The 19926-nt window shown below is 45.2% G+C and overlaps 2 protein-coding genes across 2 annotated transcripts; both read right to left on the bottom strand.

Annotated features, from left to right (window-relative positions):
• Positions 1–4037: 4037 nt before the first annotated feature.
• On the bottom strand, positions 4038–13515 carry LOC308283224 (uncharacterized protein). The gene is made up of 3 exons (XM_080723609.1): positions 13310–13515; positions 10133–10516; positions 4038–5591 (listed from the first exon to the last, which is right to left on the bottom strand). Exons 1-3 carry the CDS (start codon positions 13476–13478, stop codon positions 4267–4269), a joined length of 1878 nt encoding a protein of 625 aa, XP_080579735.1. The 5' UTR covers positions 13479–13515; the 3' UTR covers positions 4038–4266.
• Positions 13516–14064: 549 nt separating this feature from the next.
• On the bottom strand, positions 14065–14451 carry LOC308283578 (histone H2A-like; the record flags this gene model as incomplete). The annotated part of the gene is made up of 1 exon (XM_080724017.1): positions 14065–14451. The coding sequence occupies one exon, from the start codon at positions 14449–14451 to the stop codon at positions 14065–14067; it is 387 nt and encodes a 128-aa protein (XP_080580143.1).
• Positions 14452–19926: the final 5475 nt, after the last annotated feature.

Here is a 19926-nt window from a genome sequence, read left to right on the forward strand (position 1 = left end):
TGTGTGTGTGATGTTGTTGTTGTTGTAGCTTTAGCCACCAAGTCTACTCACTTGTTCTGAGGCTATACGGAAGCACATACCGCCACCTACCGTAGCATAGGGGTTTAGCAGGGAAGAGCGGGCACCTCCCACCCACCTCGGTACAAACATGTTAAGAAATAAAATACTATGCACTGGGGCGTGATTATGGATCCCACTGGGAAAGATGGATGGAAACGGCATAGAGCGCTCGTTTTCACAGTTATTGTCCACGACACTGCAAGCGGCGCGAAGGCCAGCGGACCTTGGTCCTGCTCTTCGCCCCCGAGCGCCGCAGGCGCGAGTGGCCGCGAAGCCGTGGTGAATGCAATCGTTATATTTATGCCCTGGGCAAGCGCACGATAAACGCAATGATAATTGGGGTTTGGTGCACCTCGCACGGTCCAAGAGACTACAACGGAGCGCTCCCTACGTCCGGTTCAGCCAATCACAAGCTTCAAAAATGAGTCCGGGGCGTGGTTATCCATCTTTCCCAGTGGGATCCATAATCACGCTGCACTGGGATATGAAACCCCAAAACAAGCTTACTGTGCTTAGACAGGCTAATATATATATATATATATATATATATATATATATATATATATATATTATTATTATTATTATTATTAACACTTTTTATTTTTATTTATTTTGTAAAGCCTTGGATCGTTTTTGACATAATCATGTAATTTTTCTTACCTTAGAAGGTATTGCAGTGGTTGAACTGATGTTGATGTTTCTGAGGACCTCCTCAAAGCCTGTCAAGGACCCGCTGCGGTTCCCCAGACCCTTAAAAAAGTATCTTTACTTGAGTACAGTACATACTCAAATAATGGGGTTGTGTATCTTGTCCACCACTGCCACTTTGGCCCTATAATACACTGGGAGTCAAATCCAGCCTGAATCAGATCTGTGCCATATCCACTTATCCAGATTGGAATCCGATCGGTTTAAATGGTTACATGGAACAAATCAGATTCCAATCTGGATGTGACACAGATCCGATTCAGTCTGGATTTAGCTGCCAGAGTAAATGGGGCCTTTGTGACTAAAGAACAAGACAAAGCAGCAATAGAAAAAGTTGTAAATGTTTGCCACATAGAGACTCAAGTATTAGGCAAGGAAAGTCCTTATTTAGAGCACATTTCAACCATGGCTTCAACACATCATTATTAAAATGAAAACAAACTGAAAAAACACACATTATAAAAAGGTTAATTAAACATAATAATAATCTTACAATAAATGCAAGAAATCTCTGTGTGTGTGTATGTATGTAATCCGCGTATCTCGATAACCGTTCGTCCCACCGGATTCAGATTCGGCACACGCGTTCCCCGCCGCGGCACAGAGTGCAGTGCCCGGTCTAGACCCGACCCGCTACGTGATTTTCCGGAACCGGCGCGAAAGGTTTGGATTCTCCGTATGCGCTGTCAGTCTGCTAGGCAATAACCAAACAACGGGTATGATGGGTATTGCCTAACAACCAGAGGGGCATCATTCCCCACAGGTGGCAAAGCAAGCAGGCTGCGTATTATTGCTCAAAATGAAGACAGACAGATACAGAGAGATCCATAAATGGGCATAAAATGGACGCAGACAGAAATATATCTCCATATATGGGCATAAATGGACACAGGCAAACAGATAAATGGGGTTTGCGTTAAATGGTGGGGCAATCATTCCCTATTTACATCGTTCCCAAGTAGGCCGGTCCCCGACTAGACGATTGGCCGCCCGAAGGGCAGAGATCTCCATATAGAGCATCGCAGTTGAAGCCCCACCCCGTCCTCACTCTGGTGTCGGAAGCGTTTTCCGCATTCATTTCTTCCATAGACATTTCATAAAGTATTTATTTAAACGTTTTTAAGCCTTGGACAAAGCCACCTCGGCTGGAGAGGGATCGTGTCAATATTCACATTTTTTTGAATGCAAAGATTAATTAGAAAGCTGAAAAAAAGGGCAGGGTACAAGACTGTGTACATCATTATTTTTAAAATTGCGGAAACTACACTCCCAGAATGCATAGCGAATGTTGTTGTTTCCTGAAATAAAGCCCTTAAATCATGCTCAGTTTAGTTATCCAGGCCAGCATATGGCCTGAAATGTAGTCATTGTCATCTCTGTGGACGCTCTTATCGTTATCCTTAACAGTGCATCATATTTGTAAAAGAAAGACGATCGCTCACGCAGTTCTGCTGACGTGCAATAATCCGCCGGGAAGACAGGGGGCAGTAGCTACTTCCGCGGTAACCGCAAGATACATGAAAGAAGAAGAAGCTAGACCAATCACATACGTCGATTTCACCGGATGTACATGTTTAGCAGTATGGGAAATGCAGTTCTTCTCCGTGCGATCTTGATTAAAACGTGTTTTTACTAAAACTAGAGTGATTGCATACATACTCGGGGGTTCTACAGGAGCATATAGAACCATTTTACAACCACCAGCCTAGTGGTAAGTGTACATTGAATTGCTACGACTTTGTGGCTGATAATGAAAAACGCTATGGTGAAAATGAATGGGTTGTTTACTTCCGACACCGCACTGCGATGCTCTATATGGGCATAAAAGGGACACAGACAGACAGATATCTCCATAGGGGTATGATATCTCCTTATATGGGCTTAAATGGACACGGGCAAACAGATGGTCAAAACAGGTCCTATGACAACAGTTATAATGGGGTTTGCATTAAAGGGTGGGGCATTCGTTCCCTATTTACATCGTTCCCGAGTAGGCCGGCACCCGAATAGACACTTGGCCGCCCGAAGGGCAGAGATCTCCATTTATGGGCATAAAAGGGACACAGACAGAGAGATACAGAGATCTCCCATATATGGGCATAACATGGACGCAGACAGACAGATAACTCCATATATGGTCATAAGATGGTCAAAACGGGTCCTATGACAACAGGTATGGGGTTTGCATTAGGGCGGGGCATTCATTCCCTATTTACATCGTTCCCGAGTTGACCAGGTCGCCGACTACACGCTTGGCCGCCCTTTGGGCAGCCGAGCTTCTAGCAATAATAATAACTAACCCCCCCCCCCCCTTCCCCCCTGTGTGTGTGTGTGTGTGTGCGCGTGTGTGTGTGTGTGTGCCTGGTCTGGCCTGGCCTGAACAACAGCGCCCCTCCCTTAACATGTGTGGTCAGAAAAGGTTACTGCAGGCTACAGACAGACAGACAGACAGACCCACACACACGGCCACGTATAGTAGCGTTGTGACCACCGCTCAAAAAGCATAATCACCACAGTATAGGAATGAGACCAATACCCAATGAAGGTAGTCGAGCAGCACCACCTAGTGTTTATTTAATGCAATGTCAAACCACTGCAGCATTTACCTTGCCTGTTCCAGACCGTAGACACTCTCTGAAATCAGGCTAGCATTTACCTGTAATAATTGTGTGCAGCAGTAGCCTTGTGGAAAATGTATGTTTAAACAGTGAATGAAATCACAAAATTAAACATTTTCAAAAAAGTACAGATTTTAACTTAAATTAAAAAAAGGAAAAAGGTAGGACTTTTACAAGTCTTAGACTTGATGTGAAACTTTTACAGTTCACCTCTGAGATATCAGGCCACCAATTATGTGAACAATTTCACGTGCATAAGAGATTTTATTAACCACTTTCAGCCCGACATTCCTATTTTGGCTATGTTTCACAAATTTCATAATTGTAGATCAGCTATTTTGTCTATTTTCTTTTGACATAGGGTTGGGATCCGGAAGTGGATTTCAACATTGAGGATCTGGAATCGATTGGTTCCATCACATTTGGAACCGTTTCTGGAAACAGTTTCATCACTCTGTCACAGCTGGTGTGTGGACTTCCCGTTTGCTATATAATTACAATACCAGTGGTTCTAAAACCTTTTCATTTCAAGGATCAACATAACTCTGAGAGAGTACAAATGGAACCAAATGGAGCCATGGTTACAGACCTGTAAGGTCCCGTTTGGAACCCCCTATAGGAATGGTTAAATAATCGCTAAGGAACCGGGATCATTCAAATCCTAAAGGAGGAGGTTAACTTAGCGCTAGAATGTCCTGATACACCGGTAATAAATAATGGCTCCAGTTATAGGCGAGCACACGTATGTTATCTGGCACAGTTTGATCATCTAGCGAGTGTGTTTGTCTTCTGTTTCCATCTGTCCAACTTCTCATCAAGAATCCAACCACTAGAACACCAGCATTGTCTTTTCTTTTTGCGTTGTGAGCCTATAGATCGGCTATTCTTGGTGATCTTTGTTCTTTTCGTGGGTTTTTAAGTGGGCCTTCAGGCTCGGGGGATACTTAAACCGCACGCCGCAAACGGTGCAACCATGCAGCAGCTCTCCGCCGTGTGTGATCCTCTTGTGTCTCGACATCTGTCCGCTCTGTCTAAAGTGTTTCCCGCAGACGTCACAGGTGTACGGTTTCTCGTCCGCATGGTAGCGCATGTGTATTTTGAGATGACCGCTGGTGTTGAAGAGTTTGCCACATGCTAAACACTGGTACGGTTTCTCTCCTGTGTGGCATCTCCTGTGGATAGTCACATGCTGGCTCTGGCTGAAAGCCTTGCCACAGATGTCACACGCATACGGCTTCTCCCCGGAATGCGTCCTCGCATGCGACACCAGGTGCTCCTTCCTGGAAAACGCCTTTCCGCAGATGTCACACGCGTGTTCCCGTACGCCTGTGTGCGTACTGGCGTGTATGATCAGTAAACGCCGTTTAGAGAACGTTCTTCTGCAAATGTTGCATTTATTGCTGTGGGCGTCCTTTAAGTGACTTTGCAAATCCTCCGTGGATGCGCAGGTTTTCCCACAAATGCTGCAATTGCTCTCCATGTTCTCGTGCGTTTTTATGTGATTGATTAAAGCGCCTATGTATCGAAAAGACTTGCCGCAAAAGTGGCAAGAGGTTACTTTCGATGTGGAATCCTCCTCACAAGGTGATGTTGTTGTGACTCCTACCTGCTCATTACCATCACCATCAGATAGACCTTTTGCCAAATTTATCTCATTGAGTTTCTGATTCTCAGCAGACAAACGCTGTCTTTCATCGCCCATCAGCCACTCCTCATTGCCTTCCTGCTTAATACCGTCACTTACGCTTTTTGCTTTAGACTTTTTCTTTTTAGACTTTAATTTCCGATTCTTACCAGATGAGTGACCTCTTTGATTGCCCATCACCCACTCCTCATCCCTGTCACTGTCATCGGATGTCGGTGATCGGTCCGTAAAATCCATCTCTGCTCCATCTCGGTCGTCCGGCTCGCTCTTCACGACATCAGGAGAGGGACAGACTTCCACCTCGATGCTAAACTGGTCCTGCTCTTCTTTTATTTGCGGTATCTCTGGGTTTGGCTCAGTCACCATGCAGCTGGTCCTCAGGTCATGTTCAGTCTTCTCCGAAGGCCCTGGAAGGAACTCTGTGACACGGTAGTCTTCTGTCTCCTCTTTCTCATCAACTGGGACCTCCGGGGTCCCCGGGGGTCCTTGGCTGTTCTCCTGCAGGACGGGGGGGATGTAGGCGTGGTCCAGCATGGTGCCCCCGGTGGCCTGCAGAGGATCTACAGTTGCAGGAGAAGAAGGGGGGGGGGGAGGAGTTAGCAATCAAACAGGAAAAAAACAGCACACTCAGTCTGTGTCAGTACAATGTTTTACTTTAAGGGATATTCCACTTTCAAAAAAAAAAACTGCCTCCCCACTCCCCAGGCTCAGGGCCTCTCCACATACACACCCATTGTAACTTCAAACTCCATTTTAACCAGGATAGATTCATTAAAAACACCCATTATTTGTTCTGGTGACTCATAATACCCTCCTAATACGTGAGCAGGCCGTGTTTTTTCGATAACATTTTTCATTTATTTTTAATCATTTTGTTTTGTATTTAATTTTTCTCATTTTCCCAAAGAATTATTAAAAATAAACGAAAAAGGTTATTGAGAAAACACAGCCTGCTCACGTATTAGGAGGGTATATGAGTCACGAGAAAAAAATAATGGGTGTTTTTAATGAATCTATAATGGTTAAAATGGAGTTTAAAGTTACAATGAGTGTGTGTGGGGAGAAGCCCTGAGCCTGGGGGGCAGATAACATTTACATCAAATATCTAAATATTGCATGAAGTAAATTAAAAACTGTTCAGGTGTTCATAAAAGCCTGATTAGATGATAAAGTGACCAAAAGTATTTTTGAAAGTGGAATATCCCTTTAAGTAAAAGTAACAACACTGCCATGTAGAAATGTTAAAACTACTATGTTACAAGTAAATGTCCGGAATTCAAAAAGTACTTAAGTATTGGTATCAAAATGTACTTAAAGAACACAAAGTAGAAAGTACTCAATATGAAGAATGTCCCGTTTCACATTTTCAACTGTATAAAATGGATAAAAATCCCTTCAGAATAGCAGATCTACAAGCTCACAATGCATCACATTAAAAAAGAGTTATACCCTGTATAACAGGGGTCTTCAACATTTTCAGGCCAGGGACCCCCAAACTGATGGGGTAATGGAGCAGGGACCCCCTACCTCGTAGGGTGGGGCTACTACAACATTATAATATTGTATACTTGTGTATACAATTGTGTTTCATGTGTATAAACACCATGTTATTGTGCATTCAATACTATGCTATTAAAATAATAGATTAATGTATTCATGCTTTTATTTTAAACAAGCATGTACAAGTGGCCGTACCCCCGTGGACCCCCTTTAGGAGTTGTGGACCCCCTGTTGAAGACCCCTGCTGTATAACATGTACAGTATAACAACACAATGTGACGAGCTGTTTACACAATGATGTACCCATTCCTTCCAACTGTATTTTATATTGTGACACTTGTTTTGGCAATGTAAACATATGTTTTCTCAAGCCAATAAAGCTCCCAAAGTTCTGCTAGTAAAGTATTTAACTAATCAAATCAGAGCTACCCTGCACTAGCCTGCCTTAGCTCTGGTCCATAGACTTACAATGAGTTCTCCGTAACAGTTGAACTGTTTCATTTTAAGTAACACTATGGACCAGAGCTAGCCGCAGATTGCAACACTAGATTTTATTTTAATCGGGTGAATCATAGGCAGCCAATGCATCAAAACAGTTTTTTTGCTATCTGATTGTACTAAACGGCATCAAACTCACCAATATTGGGGCTGTATGGAAAGCTTGGAGTATCCTCTTTCTATCTGCAAAGTGTTTGTTTCATAAAAATCCACCGTAGACATGTTAGGAGGCGGAGCTACTTTCTATCAAGAAATTGGCTTCAGGTGATTATTTTTTCTAAGTGCTGGAGTTTGGAAGCGCTTGTGGGAAGTCACTCAGCGGTCCTTTGTACCACCTGGCTCTAAATGTCACATAATGCAGGAGGCAGCGGGACACTCCGTAATAGAAGACGAGCGCTTCCGAAGTTCAACACTTAGAAAATAAACCATGTCTGCTCGGATTTATTGACAAAAAGTAGCTTATAACTACGGTGGAGTTTTATGAAAGCAACTCTTTGCAGATAGAAAGAGGATACTCTGAGCTTTCCAGCTTTTCTGAACAGTCCACAATGTACAATGTCATGTAATGCAAAAAATGGCTCATGCCATATCATGATATAGCCTAAATATATCACAAATCTAACACATTATCTAGTGTATCTTGTATTTTGCTTGTAATCTTTCTACCCCGGGGGTGGGATAATTTAAGCACAGTGCCAACATTGGCACAGGGGAGGCCTGAGGGTGATCACTGGCACACTGGCATAAGTGCACACAAGATGCAACAATACTTGTTGAGTTACATGAGTGTTATAAATATAAATTCAACATATCCAGTGTTGGGGACAACAATGTATGATAGGGGGGTGTAGTTACCTTTTATGGTATTTGGAAATACAAAAAGGAAAAAAGAAAAGAAAAAAGGTAACTATATTAGAGGGTCCAGAGAGGGGCTACCGTCGGAGCCATTGTTTACACTGTAAGCCAGGGGTCTTCAACGTTTTCAGGCCAGGGACCCCTTGGTTGAGAGAGAAATGAAGCAGGGACCACAATAGTTTCATCGTTTGACAGCACAATCATCAGTGTATTTTGGATTCATGTCAATGTGTGTTTTCAGATATTTAACCACTTGAACCGTCAATACTTTATAAACTTGACCTTTCAGTCTGTACCAAGTCTGCTCTTTTTCCCTGCTACACCAAACCTATTTGCCAAAAATAGCCGATCTACAAGCTCGCACTGCGAGGCGTTGTGAGCTTGTAGATCGGCTATTTTTGGCTAAAGTTCTCAGAATATGGATGCTATTGCTAGGGTTCAAGTGGTTAATATAAAAAATAAAATAAAAAAAGAAGGTTTCTACCTCACAAAGATTTTGAGGACCCCCTGTACTAACTCCGAGGACCCCGGACCCCCTGTTGAAGAGCCCTGCTGTCAGCTATCGAGTTAGCATGGTGCTGCTGACCTGTGCTGTTGTCTCTGAGAAGCTCCAGTTGCTGCCGCAGGAGAATGATCTCCTCCCTGGACCTGGACACTTCCACCTGGTACAAGGACAGGCTCTTCTCCACCTCTCCAAAGATGTCCACGGCTGCGGCGGACAGCCGCTCCGACACGAAGGCTCTGAGGTGGAACATGTCGTCCAGATCTCCACAGAAGTGTGTGATGATGTTGTTGTTGTTGCTTTAGCCACCAAGCTACTCACTTGTTCGCGCCACGGCTATACGGAAGCACATACCGCCACCTACCGTAGCATAGGGGCATGGTCAGCATGGAGGCCTAACATCACTTATTGGTTCAACACTAATTATTATGACCAGAAATATGCAAGTGCATACACTACACTGTCCTACTCTGTGGTCTGGCATGGATATATAAATTAGGAATTACATTGGAGTATCTTCTTATTAAACAGTTCATTTTGTGCTTTACAATGTTTAATCTTGCTCATGAGATTTCATACAAGAATGGTTAAATAATCGCTAAGGAACCGGAATCATTCAAATCCTAAAGGAGGAGGTTAACTTAGTGCAAGAATGTCCTGCTACACCGGTAATAAATAATGGCTCCAGTTATTGTACATGACATCTGGCACAGTTTGATCATCTAGTGAGTGTGTTTGTCTTCTGTTTCCATCTGTCCAACTTCTCATCAAGAATCCAACTACTAGAACACCAGCATTGTCTATTCTTTTGCGTTGTGAGCCTATAGATCGGCTATTCTTGGTGATCTTTGTTCTTTTCGTGGGTTTTTAAGTGGGCCTTCAGGCTCGGGGGATACTTAAACCGCACGCCGCAAACGGTGCAACCATGCAGCAGTTCTCCGCCGTGTGTGATCCTCTTGTGTCTCGACATCTGTCCACTTTGTCTAAAGTGTTTCCCGCAGACGTCACAGGTGTACGGTTTCTCGTCCGCATGGTAGCGCATGTGTATTTTGAGATGACCACTGGTGTTGAAGAGTTTGCCACATGTTAAACACTGGTACGGTTTCTCTCCTGTGTGGCACCTCCTGTGGATGGTCAGATTCTGGCTCTGGCTGAAAGCCTTGCCACAGATGTCACACGCATACGGCTTCTCCCCGGAATGCGTCCTCGCGTGCGACACCAGGTGCTCCTTCCTGGAAAACGCCTTTCCGCAGATGTCACACGCGTGCTCCCGTACTCCTGTGTGCGTACTGGCGTGTATGATCAGTAAACGGCGCTTAGAAAACGTTCTCCTGCAAATGTTGCATTTATTGCTGTGGGCGTCCTTTAAGTGACTTTGCAACTCCTCTGTGGACGCGCAGGTTTTCCCACAAATGCTGCAATTGCTCTCCATGTTCTCGTGCGTTTTTATGTGATTGATTAAAGCGCCTATGTATCGAAAAGACTTGCCGCAAAAGTGGCAACAGGTTACTTTCGATGTGGAATCCTCCTCACAAGGTGATGTTGTTGTGACTCCGGCCTGCTCATTACCATCACCATCAGATAGACCTTTTGCCAAATTTATCTCATTGAGTTTCTGATTCTCAGCAGACAAACGCTGTCTTTCATCGCCCATCAGCCACTCCTCATTGCCTTCCTGCTTATTACCGTCACTTACGCTTTTTGCTTTAGACTTTTTCTTTTTAGACTTTAATTTCCGATTCTTACCAGATGAGTGACCTCTTTGATTGCCCATCACCCACTCCTCATCTCTGTCACTGTCATCGGATGTCGGTGATCGGTCCGTAAAATCCATCTCTGCTCCATCTCGGTCGTCCGGCTCGCTCTTCACGATATCAGGAGAGGGACCGACCTCCATCACGATGCTAAACTGGTCCTGCTCTTCTTTTATTTGCGGTATCTCTGGGTTTGGCTCAGTCACCGTGCAGCTGGTCCACAAGTCATGTTCAGTCTTCTCTGAAGGCCCTGGAAGGAACTCTGTGACACGGTAGTCTTCTGACTCCTCTTTCTCCGGGGTCCCCGGGGGTCCTTGGCTGTTCCCCCTCAGGATGGCGTGGTCCAGCATGGTGCCGACGGTGACCTGCAGAGGATCTACAGTTGCAGGAGAAGATGGGGGGGGGGGGGGGGGTTAGCAATCAAAGCAGGAAAAAACAGCGCACTCCGTCTGTGTCAGTACAATGTTTTACTTAAAGTGATCCCTGGCTAATACGACAATATGCCTTAATACATCATAATTGTCCTCTATAACTACAATGTAAAATTAAAAACACCTCAATTATGTTATTTCTTCTAGAAATAGCTAATCTTTCACGCAATAGGGTAAATGCCCGTCGCAAGTTGATGTGTGATCTATCCCTATGGAATTTATGGCATGCATGTGAAAATAAAAACAAACATAATACTTTATATGGTTAATATGACCATCAAATCAATATTTCAAATGTTTAATTTTTTTTATTATTATTATTATAAATTCCATAGGGATAGATCACACGTGACATTTATGACATCATCAACTTGCGACAGGCATTTCCCCTATTGAGTGAAAGATTAGCTATTTCTAGAAGAAATAAAATAATTGAGGTGTTTTTGGAGCGGTGAAAGCGCTCCCAATAGACAGGTATGTCCGTGGGTGGCTGGCTGGCTGGCCGTGTCCGTCCGTCCGTAGCCTGGCAATACCTTGAGTGGCCACACACAACACACTAGTTAAAGGAGGGGCGCTGTTTTGTGCGCGCACACACACACACACACACACACACACACACACACACACACACACACACACACACACACACACACACACACACACACACACACACACACACACACACAGGGTATAGCTGCTCAGATTCACCGCTCCACTTCGAACCGAGGTTTGATTTTAATTTTACATTGTAGTTATAGAGGACAATTATGATGTATTAAGGCATATTTGTCGTATTAGCCAGGGATCACTTTAAGTAAAAGTAACAACACTGCCATGTAGAAATACTACCAGGCATTGACACTCAGGCTTGCCCACCTGCCCCCGGCAGGTAAATAAAACTTTCGGGCAGGTGAAGTCTGATTTCCGGTTGCCTGATAGGGCAAGTGTTCATTTGAGAGGGGACGCAACCGTCTATAAACAAACACCAGCTATCTGTCTAAACACCTGAACGTGGCTAGCGTGCTCTGTTTTCTGGTCTGTGGAATGTAACAAGTGTTAAGTCTGACATCATTTTGTAGGCAGTGGAGAACTTTTGGGGCCAAAAGGCCCAAGCGCCCGTGACTCTTTTTACTATTTACTAATTTTTCTTCTCTTTGTTGTTGAAAGGAAAGCGGTAGAATTATACTTTAGTCGTTATTTTTGTCTCGGATCTGTTGAAATAGCGAGGGACAGATATTGACAATAAATCTGCTTGAAGGTCTGACTACAAAATGATGTCACGTTTCACATTTTCAACTGTATAAAGTGGATAAAAAATCCCTTCAGAATAGCAGATCTACAAGCTCACAATGCATCACATTAAAAAGCGTTATACCCTGTATAACAGGGGTCTTCAACATTTTCAGGCCAGGGACCCCCAAACTGATGGGGTAATGGAGCAGGGACCCCCCTGGGGCTACTACAACATTATATTGTATACTTGTGTATACAATTGTGTTTCATGTGTATAAACACACCATGTTATTGTGCGTTCAATAACCCCCCCCCCCCCCCCCCCCCCCCAAAACTGCTAGTAAAGTATGTAATTAATCAAATCAGAGCTACCCTGCACTAGCCTGCCTTAGCTCTGGTCCATAGCCTTACAATGAGTTCTCCTTAACAGTTGAACTGTTTCATTTTAAGTAACACTATGGACCAGAGCTACAGTAGTAAACCCAGAGATTCTCAACCTTTTCCATTAAGATGTTATGGACCCCCTTTTGAAACAATTTTGGGGAAAAAATGGACTGGTTGTTAAAGGTAAATATTTGAACAGTCCACAATGTACAATTTCATGTAATGCAGCCTAGAAAAAATGGCTCATGCCATATCATGATAGGCCTATAGCCTAAATATATCTAACACACTATAGTCTTGTACTGTGCTTGTAATCTTTCTACCCCGGGGGTGGGATAATTTAAGCACGGTGACGGTGCCAACATTGGCACAGGGGAGGCCCGAGGGTGATCACTGGCACACTGGCATAAGTGCACAGAAGATGCAACAATACTTGTTGAGTCTTGAGTGACATGAGTGTTATAATTATTCAGTGTTGGGGACATTAAGATTTACCCCCGCATATACCCCCATCAGGCATCAACATTTAAAACAAATGATAGGGGGTGTAGTTACCTTTTTTGTTATTTGTAAATACAAGAAAAAGAAAAAAAAGGTAACTATATTATAGGGTCCAGAAAGGGGCTACTGTCGGAGCCATTGTTTACACTGTAAGCCAGGGGTCTTCAACGTTTTCAGGCCAGGGACCCCTTGGTTGAGAGAAATGAAGCAGGGACCACAATAGTTTCATCGTTTGACAGCACAATCATCAGTATATTTTGGATTCATGTCAATGTGTGTTTTCAGATATTTAACCACTTGAACCGTCAATACTTTATAACCTTAGTCTGCTCTTTTCCCCTGCTACACCAAGGCGTTGTGAGCTTGTAGATCGGCTATTTTGGCTAAAGTTCTCAGAATATGGATGCTAGGGTTCAAGTGGTTAATATAAAAGAGACAACAAAAACACACACACACACACACACACACACACACACACACACACACACACACACACACACACACACACACACACACACACACACACACACACACACACACACACACACACACACACACAAAGATTTGGAGGACCCCCTAGGGGTCCCGGACCCCTTGTTGAAGAGCATGGTGCTGCTGACCTGTGTTGTTGTCTCTGAGAAGCTCCAGTTGCTGCCGCAGGAGAATGATCTCCTCCCTGGACCTGGACACTTCCACCTGGTACAAGGACAGGCTCTTCTCCACCTCTCCAAAGATGTCCACGGCTGCGGCGGACAGCCGCTCCGACACGAAGGCTCTGAGGTGGAACATGTCGTCCAGATCTCCACAGAAGTGTGTGATGATGTTGTTGTTGTTGTTGCTTTAGCCACCAAGCTACTCTCACTTGTTCTGCTTCTCGGCTATACGGAAGCACATATCGCCACCTACCGTAGCATAGGGGTAACAGGGATAGTGGGCACCTCCATGTAAAATTGGCTATTTTGGCACACACTTTTAAGAAATAAAGCATTCGAAAAAGGCCGTAAGTAATGTAAAGTATACGATTAGAAACTGATTTTTAACATTTAATCTGTATTACTATTACAAGCTCACTATACATGCGCTTCTAGGCTACCTCAATAAAATATAATTGTGATCAATGAAATAAAGACTTGAGAAAACAATTTCCTCATTTTCCTGACAAGGTCCCATGAGTGGCTGAGATGTGACACATAAGTATCATGACCTTTACTTCTTCATAACACAATATGTATATTTATATTTAAACAAGGCAGGCTCAAATGAGCATAAAATAAAAATGCATATTTTAAATAAAGGGGAATTCATCTTTAAATTGATATAGTGGGTGGCTCTTAAAAGAGCCTTTGTGGGGTTTTTACAAACGAATGAAGCGGAGTTATTTCTTGGCTGATGCTTTCTCGGTCTTCTTGGGCAGCAGAACAGCCTGGATGTTGGGCAGCACGCCGCCCTGAGCGATGGTCACTCCACCCAGCAGCTTGTTGAGCTCCTCGTCGTTGCGGACGGCCAGCTGGAGGTGACGGGGTATAATACGGGTCTTCTTGTTGTCACGGGCAGCGTTTCCAGCCAACTCCAGGATCTCAGCGGTCAGGTACTCGAGCACCGCCGCCAGATAGACCGGGGCGCCGGCGCCGACACGCTGGCCATAGTTGCCTTTACGCAGCAGCCTGTGGACCCGACCCACTGGGAACTGGAGCCCGGCACGGGAGGAGCGAGTCTTGGCCTTCGCCCTGGTCTTTCCGCCGGTCTTACCTCTTCCTGACATAGCTTAGTGATATATTTCTAGAGCAGTAGCTTCAAGAAATGTGCGAGTTGAGAGGCGCCGGAGAGCTTTTATATCTTCGAATAAAGAAAGGAAAGTAGGGTCTGTGTGCGCCCCACCAATCACAACAAAGGATGAGGAGGGCAGCGTGAGTGTGTATGGGCTCCCCACCAATCAGCAGCAGTGGCCCTCCCTATGGCTCCTCCCAGAGCCCTGCCCCCTTCCTCTGAGGACGTAAGGGAGGACAGGCAGACCCCCCCCCCCCCCCCCCCACCCACCCACCCACACACACACACACACACACACACACACACACACACACGTACACCCCCTCCCCATTCGTTTTTGGTCATAGCGCCCATTATTTCAGTATAATATTGAACTCCTCTTATCTAAGTTTTTTTTTTAAGTTGTATGTTTCACACTGCACAATAAATAAAGAAGAAGTGGAAGTGGGCAAGTGTGGTCTGTAAGTTAATATTGTATCACAATTATTTTAACCACTTTCATATTTCATACTTATTCAAATTTGAAATGAAGGGCGGACTTTGACTATTAAAAAATAGCTAATCTGGCCCTAAGGTCAAGTGTCATTTTATTATTAACAAAGCATCTTACATTAAAGAATGAAATAAAGAATCTTATAAAACATACTTTGCTAATGGATTTGACCTCGCTAGAAGCTAAAGAGGAAGAATATTTAGGTCAGATCGGAGGCCATTATCATGGTAATAGGCCTACATGTTGACTGACTCACTCATTCAACTCCAACATAAATGTTATCTGTTTGCTTCGTTGTGTGACATTGTGGGTTTATTTCAAACCGTAAAAAAGATATGCATGCCAGTTTAAGTACAGAGGATAACGGAGCAAGACAAACTCAGTTATGTAGGCTACACAAGCAAAATGCAGCTGGTGGTTTGGCCTTATAATACTGGACAAATCAATTTATACAAAACAGGGGTAGCCTACATTTTCTCTGCATTTGTGCTAATAAAACATGTTCATAATTTAAATCGCCAGTAAATACACGGATAAACTCTTTTCGTGAAAAGATGGGTGGTCCTTAAAAGGACCGTTGTGTTTAGCGCAGACAGAACGTTTCTCTTTTTTTTCCCTCTTTTCTTTTTTTTTTTTTTTTCTCTTTTTTTCTTTCTCGTTATAAACATGTGCTGTGCCTGTGAAGCATAATCAAGTCTACTGCATCTTTCTGGGAGCTTGTGTGCCAGTCACACTGCCACTCACTCATGTACTTGTTGACAGCCTTGGGGCCCCCGGCCACGGCGAGCTTGGCCAGCTCACCGGTGTACATGGCGACAGCCTTGGTGCCCGCGGCCACGGCGTGCTTGGCCAGCTCACCGGAGAACAGCAGACGGATGGCTTTCTGGATCTCCCTGGAGGAGATGGTGGAGCGCTTGTTATAGTGAGCCAGACGAGAGGCTACACCGGCGATGCGCTCAATGATGCCGTTGATAGAGGAGTTCATGATGCCCATGGCCTTGCAGGAGATACCAATGTCAGGGTGGACCTGCGTCAGGACCATGTACACGTAGATGGCATAGCTCTCCTTCCTGGACTTTCTGCGCTTCTTGCCCTCCGTGGGCACTGGTTCAGTAACCCCAGGCATGGTTCTCTCTCAATGGATCGAAGACTAGAAGTGACTGGTGGGCGCCATTGAGCCGCTTTGCACCAGTATTTATAGCAGGCCCATGCAAATGTTATGTGCGACTCCCATCGTTTGATTGGTACACAGTGTAATAATGCATCATGGCCACAGTCTTGCCTGGTTAATAAACCAGACTCAGGTGGCACGGTGGCGCAGTGGTTAGCGCTTCGCCTCACAGCTAGAAGGTCCTGGGTTCGATTCCCGCCGGGGGACGCTGTGGGTGCTGGCGGCGTGTTCCTCCTCCGCGTCATCAGCGCCCACACCCTAGGTGGGGTTGGCGATAGGGCCTTTCTGTGTGGGGTTTGCATGTTCTCCCCGTGTCTCCTAGGGTTGATACCCTCACAAAAACATGCACGTAATCCTGGTCTCAATAATGCCTCCCCCTGGCCAGCCGGGGCGCCTGATGGAGGGGAAAGGAACTGTTTGGAATAACGTGTTCCTTCCGCGCGCTACGTCCAAACCAGGGAAATCTCCACTGTCAGGTGAAAAGAAGCAACTTGGACTCCTCATGCATGAGGTCAGTCCGTTGTCTCCTCAGGCGCGGCAGAGGGAGAGCAGAGCCCAGGATTACATAGGCAATTAGCACTGGGTGAAAAAATGGGTTACAAAATTGTGGGATAAAAATTATTAAAAAAAATAAATAAACCAGACTCTATCACACACTTCATTTGGGAAGAGAGTCTGGAATTTCGGAGAAAGATTCTTTTTCTGGGGGGCGGGCTAAAGCCTATTGACGTAATGTTAGGGGCGGTTTAAACACATGTCAAGGTGACTTGCTCATAATTGCTCCCTTTGAACTTCAGAACGGTTGTAAACCGCAGTAATTGATTGAGCCATGCAAGTGTATGCAAGTGTATGCATGCATCTATGCATGATTATTGCGACCATAGGTTGCAAATTAGTATGTGATGAACGGTCACAGTCCGTATGTTTGTATCTCTGTCTATCTGTCTGTCACGCCTGACACTGTGGAGTTCCCTGATGTCATCAATATTTATCTAACAGGACTTCATATGGGAATGTCCATATATGGAGGCCACATTGATCGGCCACAAACCACACTAACAGAATCCATATATGGACAGCCCATATCTGTGTGGCTGGTTCTACAGACAGGGATCTTCATATATGGGCATAAAAGGTTATGATGTCAGATGTCACAGACATCATAGGACTTTCACATAAGGAATATTTGAGTAAGCATGTTTGGGCTCTCACAGCATATCTCTATATACAGTTCACAGATCTCGTTATATGGGTACCAGGGGTCTCCATATATGGGTAACTGGTCCGACATACGCCAGATGGCCAATAATTGGCGCGACCTTCGCCTTTTAGGGCTAACAAGAAACACTGTGGTAGCCAAAGTACCTATTTATTGTATTTATTCTGGCCACAGAGAAATGGAAAGCAGCTAGAATAGAACTTCTTTCTTCAGGGTATAGGTCTACACAAAATTTAAACACTGCTATTTGATATAGAAAGTTGTATGGGGGGGGGGGCATATTGGGAGGTTACAGCCTTTGATTTTACATGACATTGTAGTGGAAAAGATCTCTTTAAGTAAGTAGATTGGTGGCTCTTAAAAGAGCCGTTTTGGGCCACGGTTGCGAGCTGCTTCCTGGGGGACTTTGATCTCATGTCAAAGTCAAGGCTCAGCCTCAAACTGCTGCTTTTTTATCTCATCGGCTCCTGCACTTGGGCCTGGTCTGACTCCGACGGGATCCTCTTACTTGAGCCTGGTGTAGCCGGCCTCTGTCCTCCTTCTCGAGACCGCTGGTTAAAGCCTCAAAGCTATCTAAATAGTGGAGATAGAGGTTCCAATTGTAGCTACTTATACGGTAGTAGAGCCCAGTAAGCAGAACCCATAGGTGCAACATAGTCAATGCTATAAACAGCACCAAAACCTGCATGTCTCCAGTAGTCATGACGGTGGTGTAAATGCGTGCCATGTACGCGTAGGTACCCATGCCCCATGGGCATTAAACTTGCTCGGGTCATAACAGTCACTGGACCTACATATGAGCCAGTGCGAAGCGAAGGTAAACGTAACAGTGTAGAGTGTGCACAGACTCATGGCCAGGTTTAAGACCAGCTTGTGCACAGTGAGCAGTCGCCAGGCCCCGACAAACACCAAGCTGAAGAAGACACCGTGCCACAGGTTGCCGTTATGGTGGAGCATCAGTAACACAAGAATGGTCTGTATAGCAGTGATGACGGGATACTCCATGTACGTTAGAGGTGGATAGTCGTAGTACATCTGGTATGCAAGAACAACAACTGAGACCATTAGATCCAGCAGCGTCCAGATGAAGGTAGCTCCGACGGTTGGTATTGTCCCCATCAGCATTAGGATAATTGTGCCACAATGCTGGGCACACACGAACAATGGGCTTAAGTTAGCGATGAGCAGCAGCAACGCAGACATGTTTTCTACTTGATTTGTTTTTGTTTTTCTAAGCAGAACTACATTATGTGGACTGGCTAAACGTCTGGTCTATTTATGTGTGTTCTGAGGACGTAGGGGAGGACAGGCAGACTCCCCCCCAATCCCACCCCCACTGGGCGTTGCCAAAAGCTGCCGCCCAGCCAACAATAACCCCTCCCCTCTCAACCCAGCAACACCCCTCCTATAACTTTTACTATAGTGGTCCTCAAACATGTTCATGCCAAGGCAAGGACCCCCACTTTGATTTATATTTTGCCACGGACCACTCTTCTGAAAAGAGAAGATTTGTGTTGCAAACAATTTGCTAAATTATGAACACATTTGTTTTAAAGCTGTGTGAGCTTGTTGCGACCGTAGGTCGCATTTACTACCAAAACCTCCACAGGCTGTCTGTCTGTCAGTGAGTCCGTCACACTTTTGCCCTGCTCATATCTCCACAACCGTTGCCCCGATCCATGCCAGATTTTGCACACACACTCCTTGACTGCCAAACTACAACCTCCAAGGACCCCCGGAGCCCCAGGGACCCCCAGGTCCCTGGGGGACCCCCAGATGTAAAAAATGACCAAATGTGCTCACACGTCACACTTTTTCCCTGCTTATATCTCCGCACCCGTTGACCCGATCTATGCCAGATTTTACACACACACACACACTCCTTGCCTGCCAAACTACAACCTCCAAGGACCCCCGGAGCCCCAGGGACCCCCAGGTCCCTGGGGGACCCCCAGATGTAAAAAATGACCAAATGTGCAAAAATGACCAAATGACCACCCCAACGGGGCTGCTCACGGGGAATTCCCGGGGACCACCGACTCCTGGTGCTCCAGAACGGATGCAAAAGTGGTGGCGCCCCCAGTGGAGGACCCCCTGCCACTGCAGCGCACATACAATGCCGTAACTTGGGCTAGGAGCGACCGGGAGAGCCGGGGCCGGTACCTATTCGTCCGCCTCGGCGGCGCGGAGACCCCACCCCTCATTTCTCACATGGCCCTCTTCTAGCGCCACCATGAGGCCGATTCTTGCAAAACACATTTTTGGACACTGCTCCTACAATTTTGCCCCTAAAATCACTCAAATCGGTACACAGTATGTCTACACTCATGTCATCAACATGGATCTGTCCCATATAGCGCCACCTTCAGGCCGATTTTTGAAAGCACATTTTTGGACACTGCTCCTCCAATTTTTCCCCTATTATCACGAAACTCGCTACACAGTATGTCTACACTCATGTCATCAACATGGATCCCTCCACATTTTTGGGGGACACTGCTCCCTACTCTTTGTGTATACATGTGACCTACGGTCGCTTATCTCCCGATTAGGGAGTCTTACTGGTAAATATATGCTATTATAGGAA

This window comes from Nannobrachium achirus, assembly GCF_963921795.1.
Source record: "Nannobrachium achirus genome assembly, chromosome: 4".
In the NCBI taxonomy this organism is placed as follows: domain Eukaryota; kingdom Metazoa; phylum Chordata; class Actinopteri; order Myctophiformes; family Myctophidae; genus Nannobrachium; species Nannobrachium achirus.

Excerpts from the sequence above, each read along its gene's own strand:
- LOC308283224 (XM_080723609.1), bottom strand. The coding sequence starts at position 13,478 with ATGTTCCACCTCAGAGCCTTCGTGTCGGAGCGGCTGTCCGCCGCAGCC. Across the intron at positions 10,517-13,309 it reads TCTCAGAGACAACAACACAG|ATCCTCTGCAGGTCACCGTC; the intron begins GTCAGCAGCACC and ends CTGCAACTGTAG. Across the intron at positions 5,592-10,132 it reads TCAAAGAGGTCACTCATCTG|ATCCTCTGCAGGCCACCGGG; the intron begins GTAAGAATCGGA and ends CTGCAACTGTAG.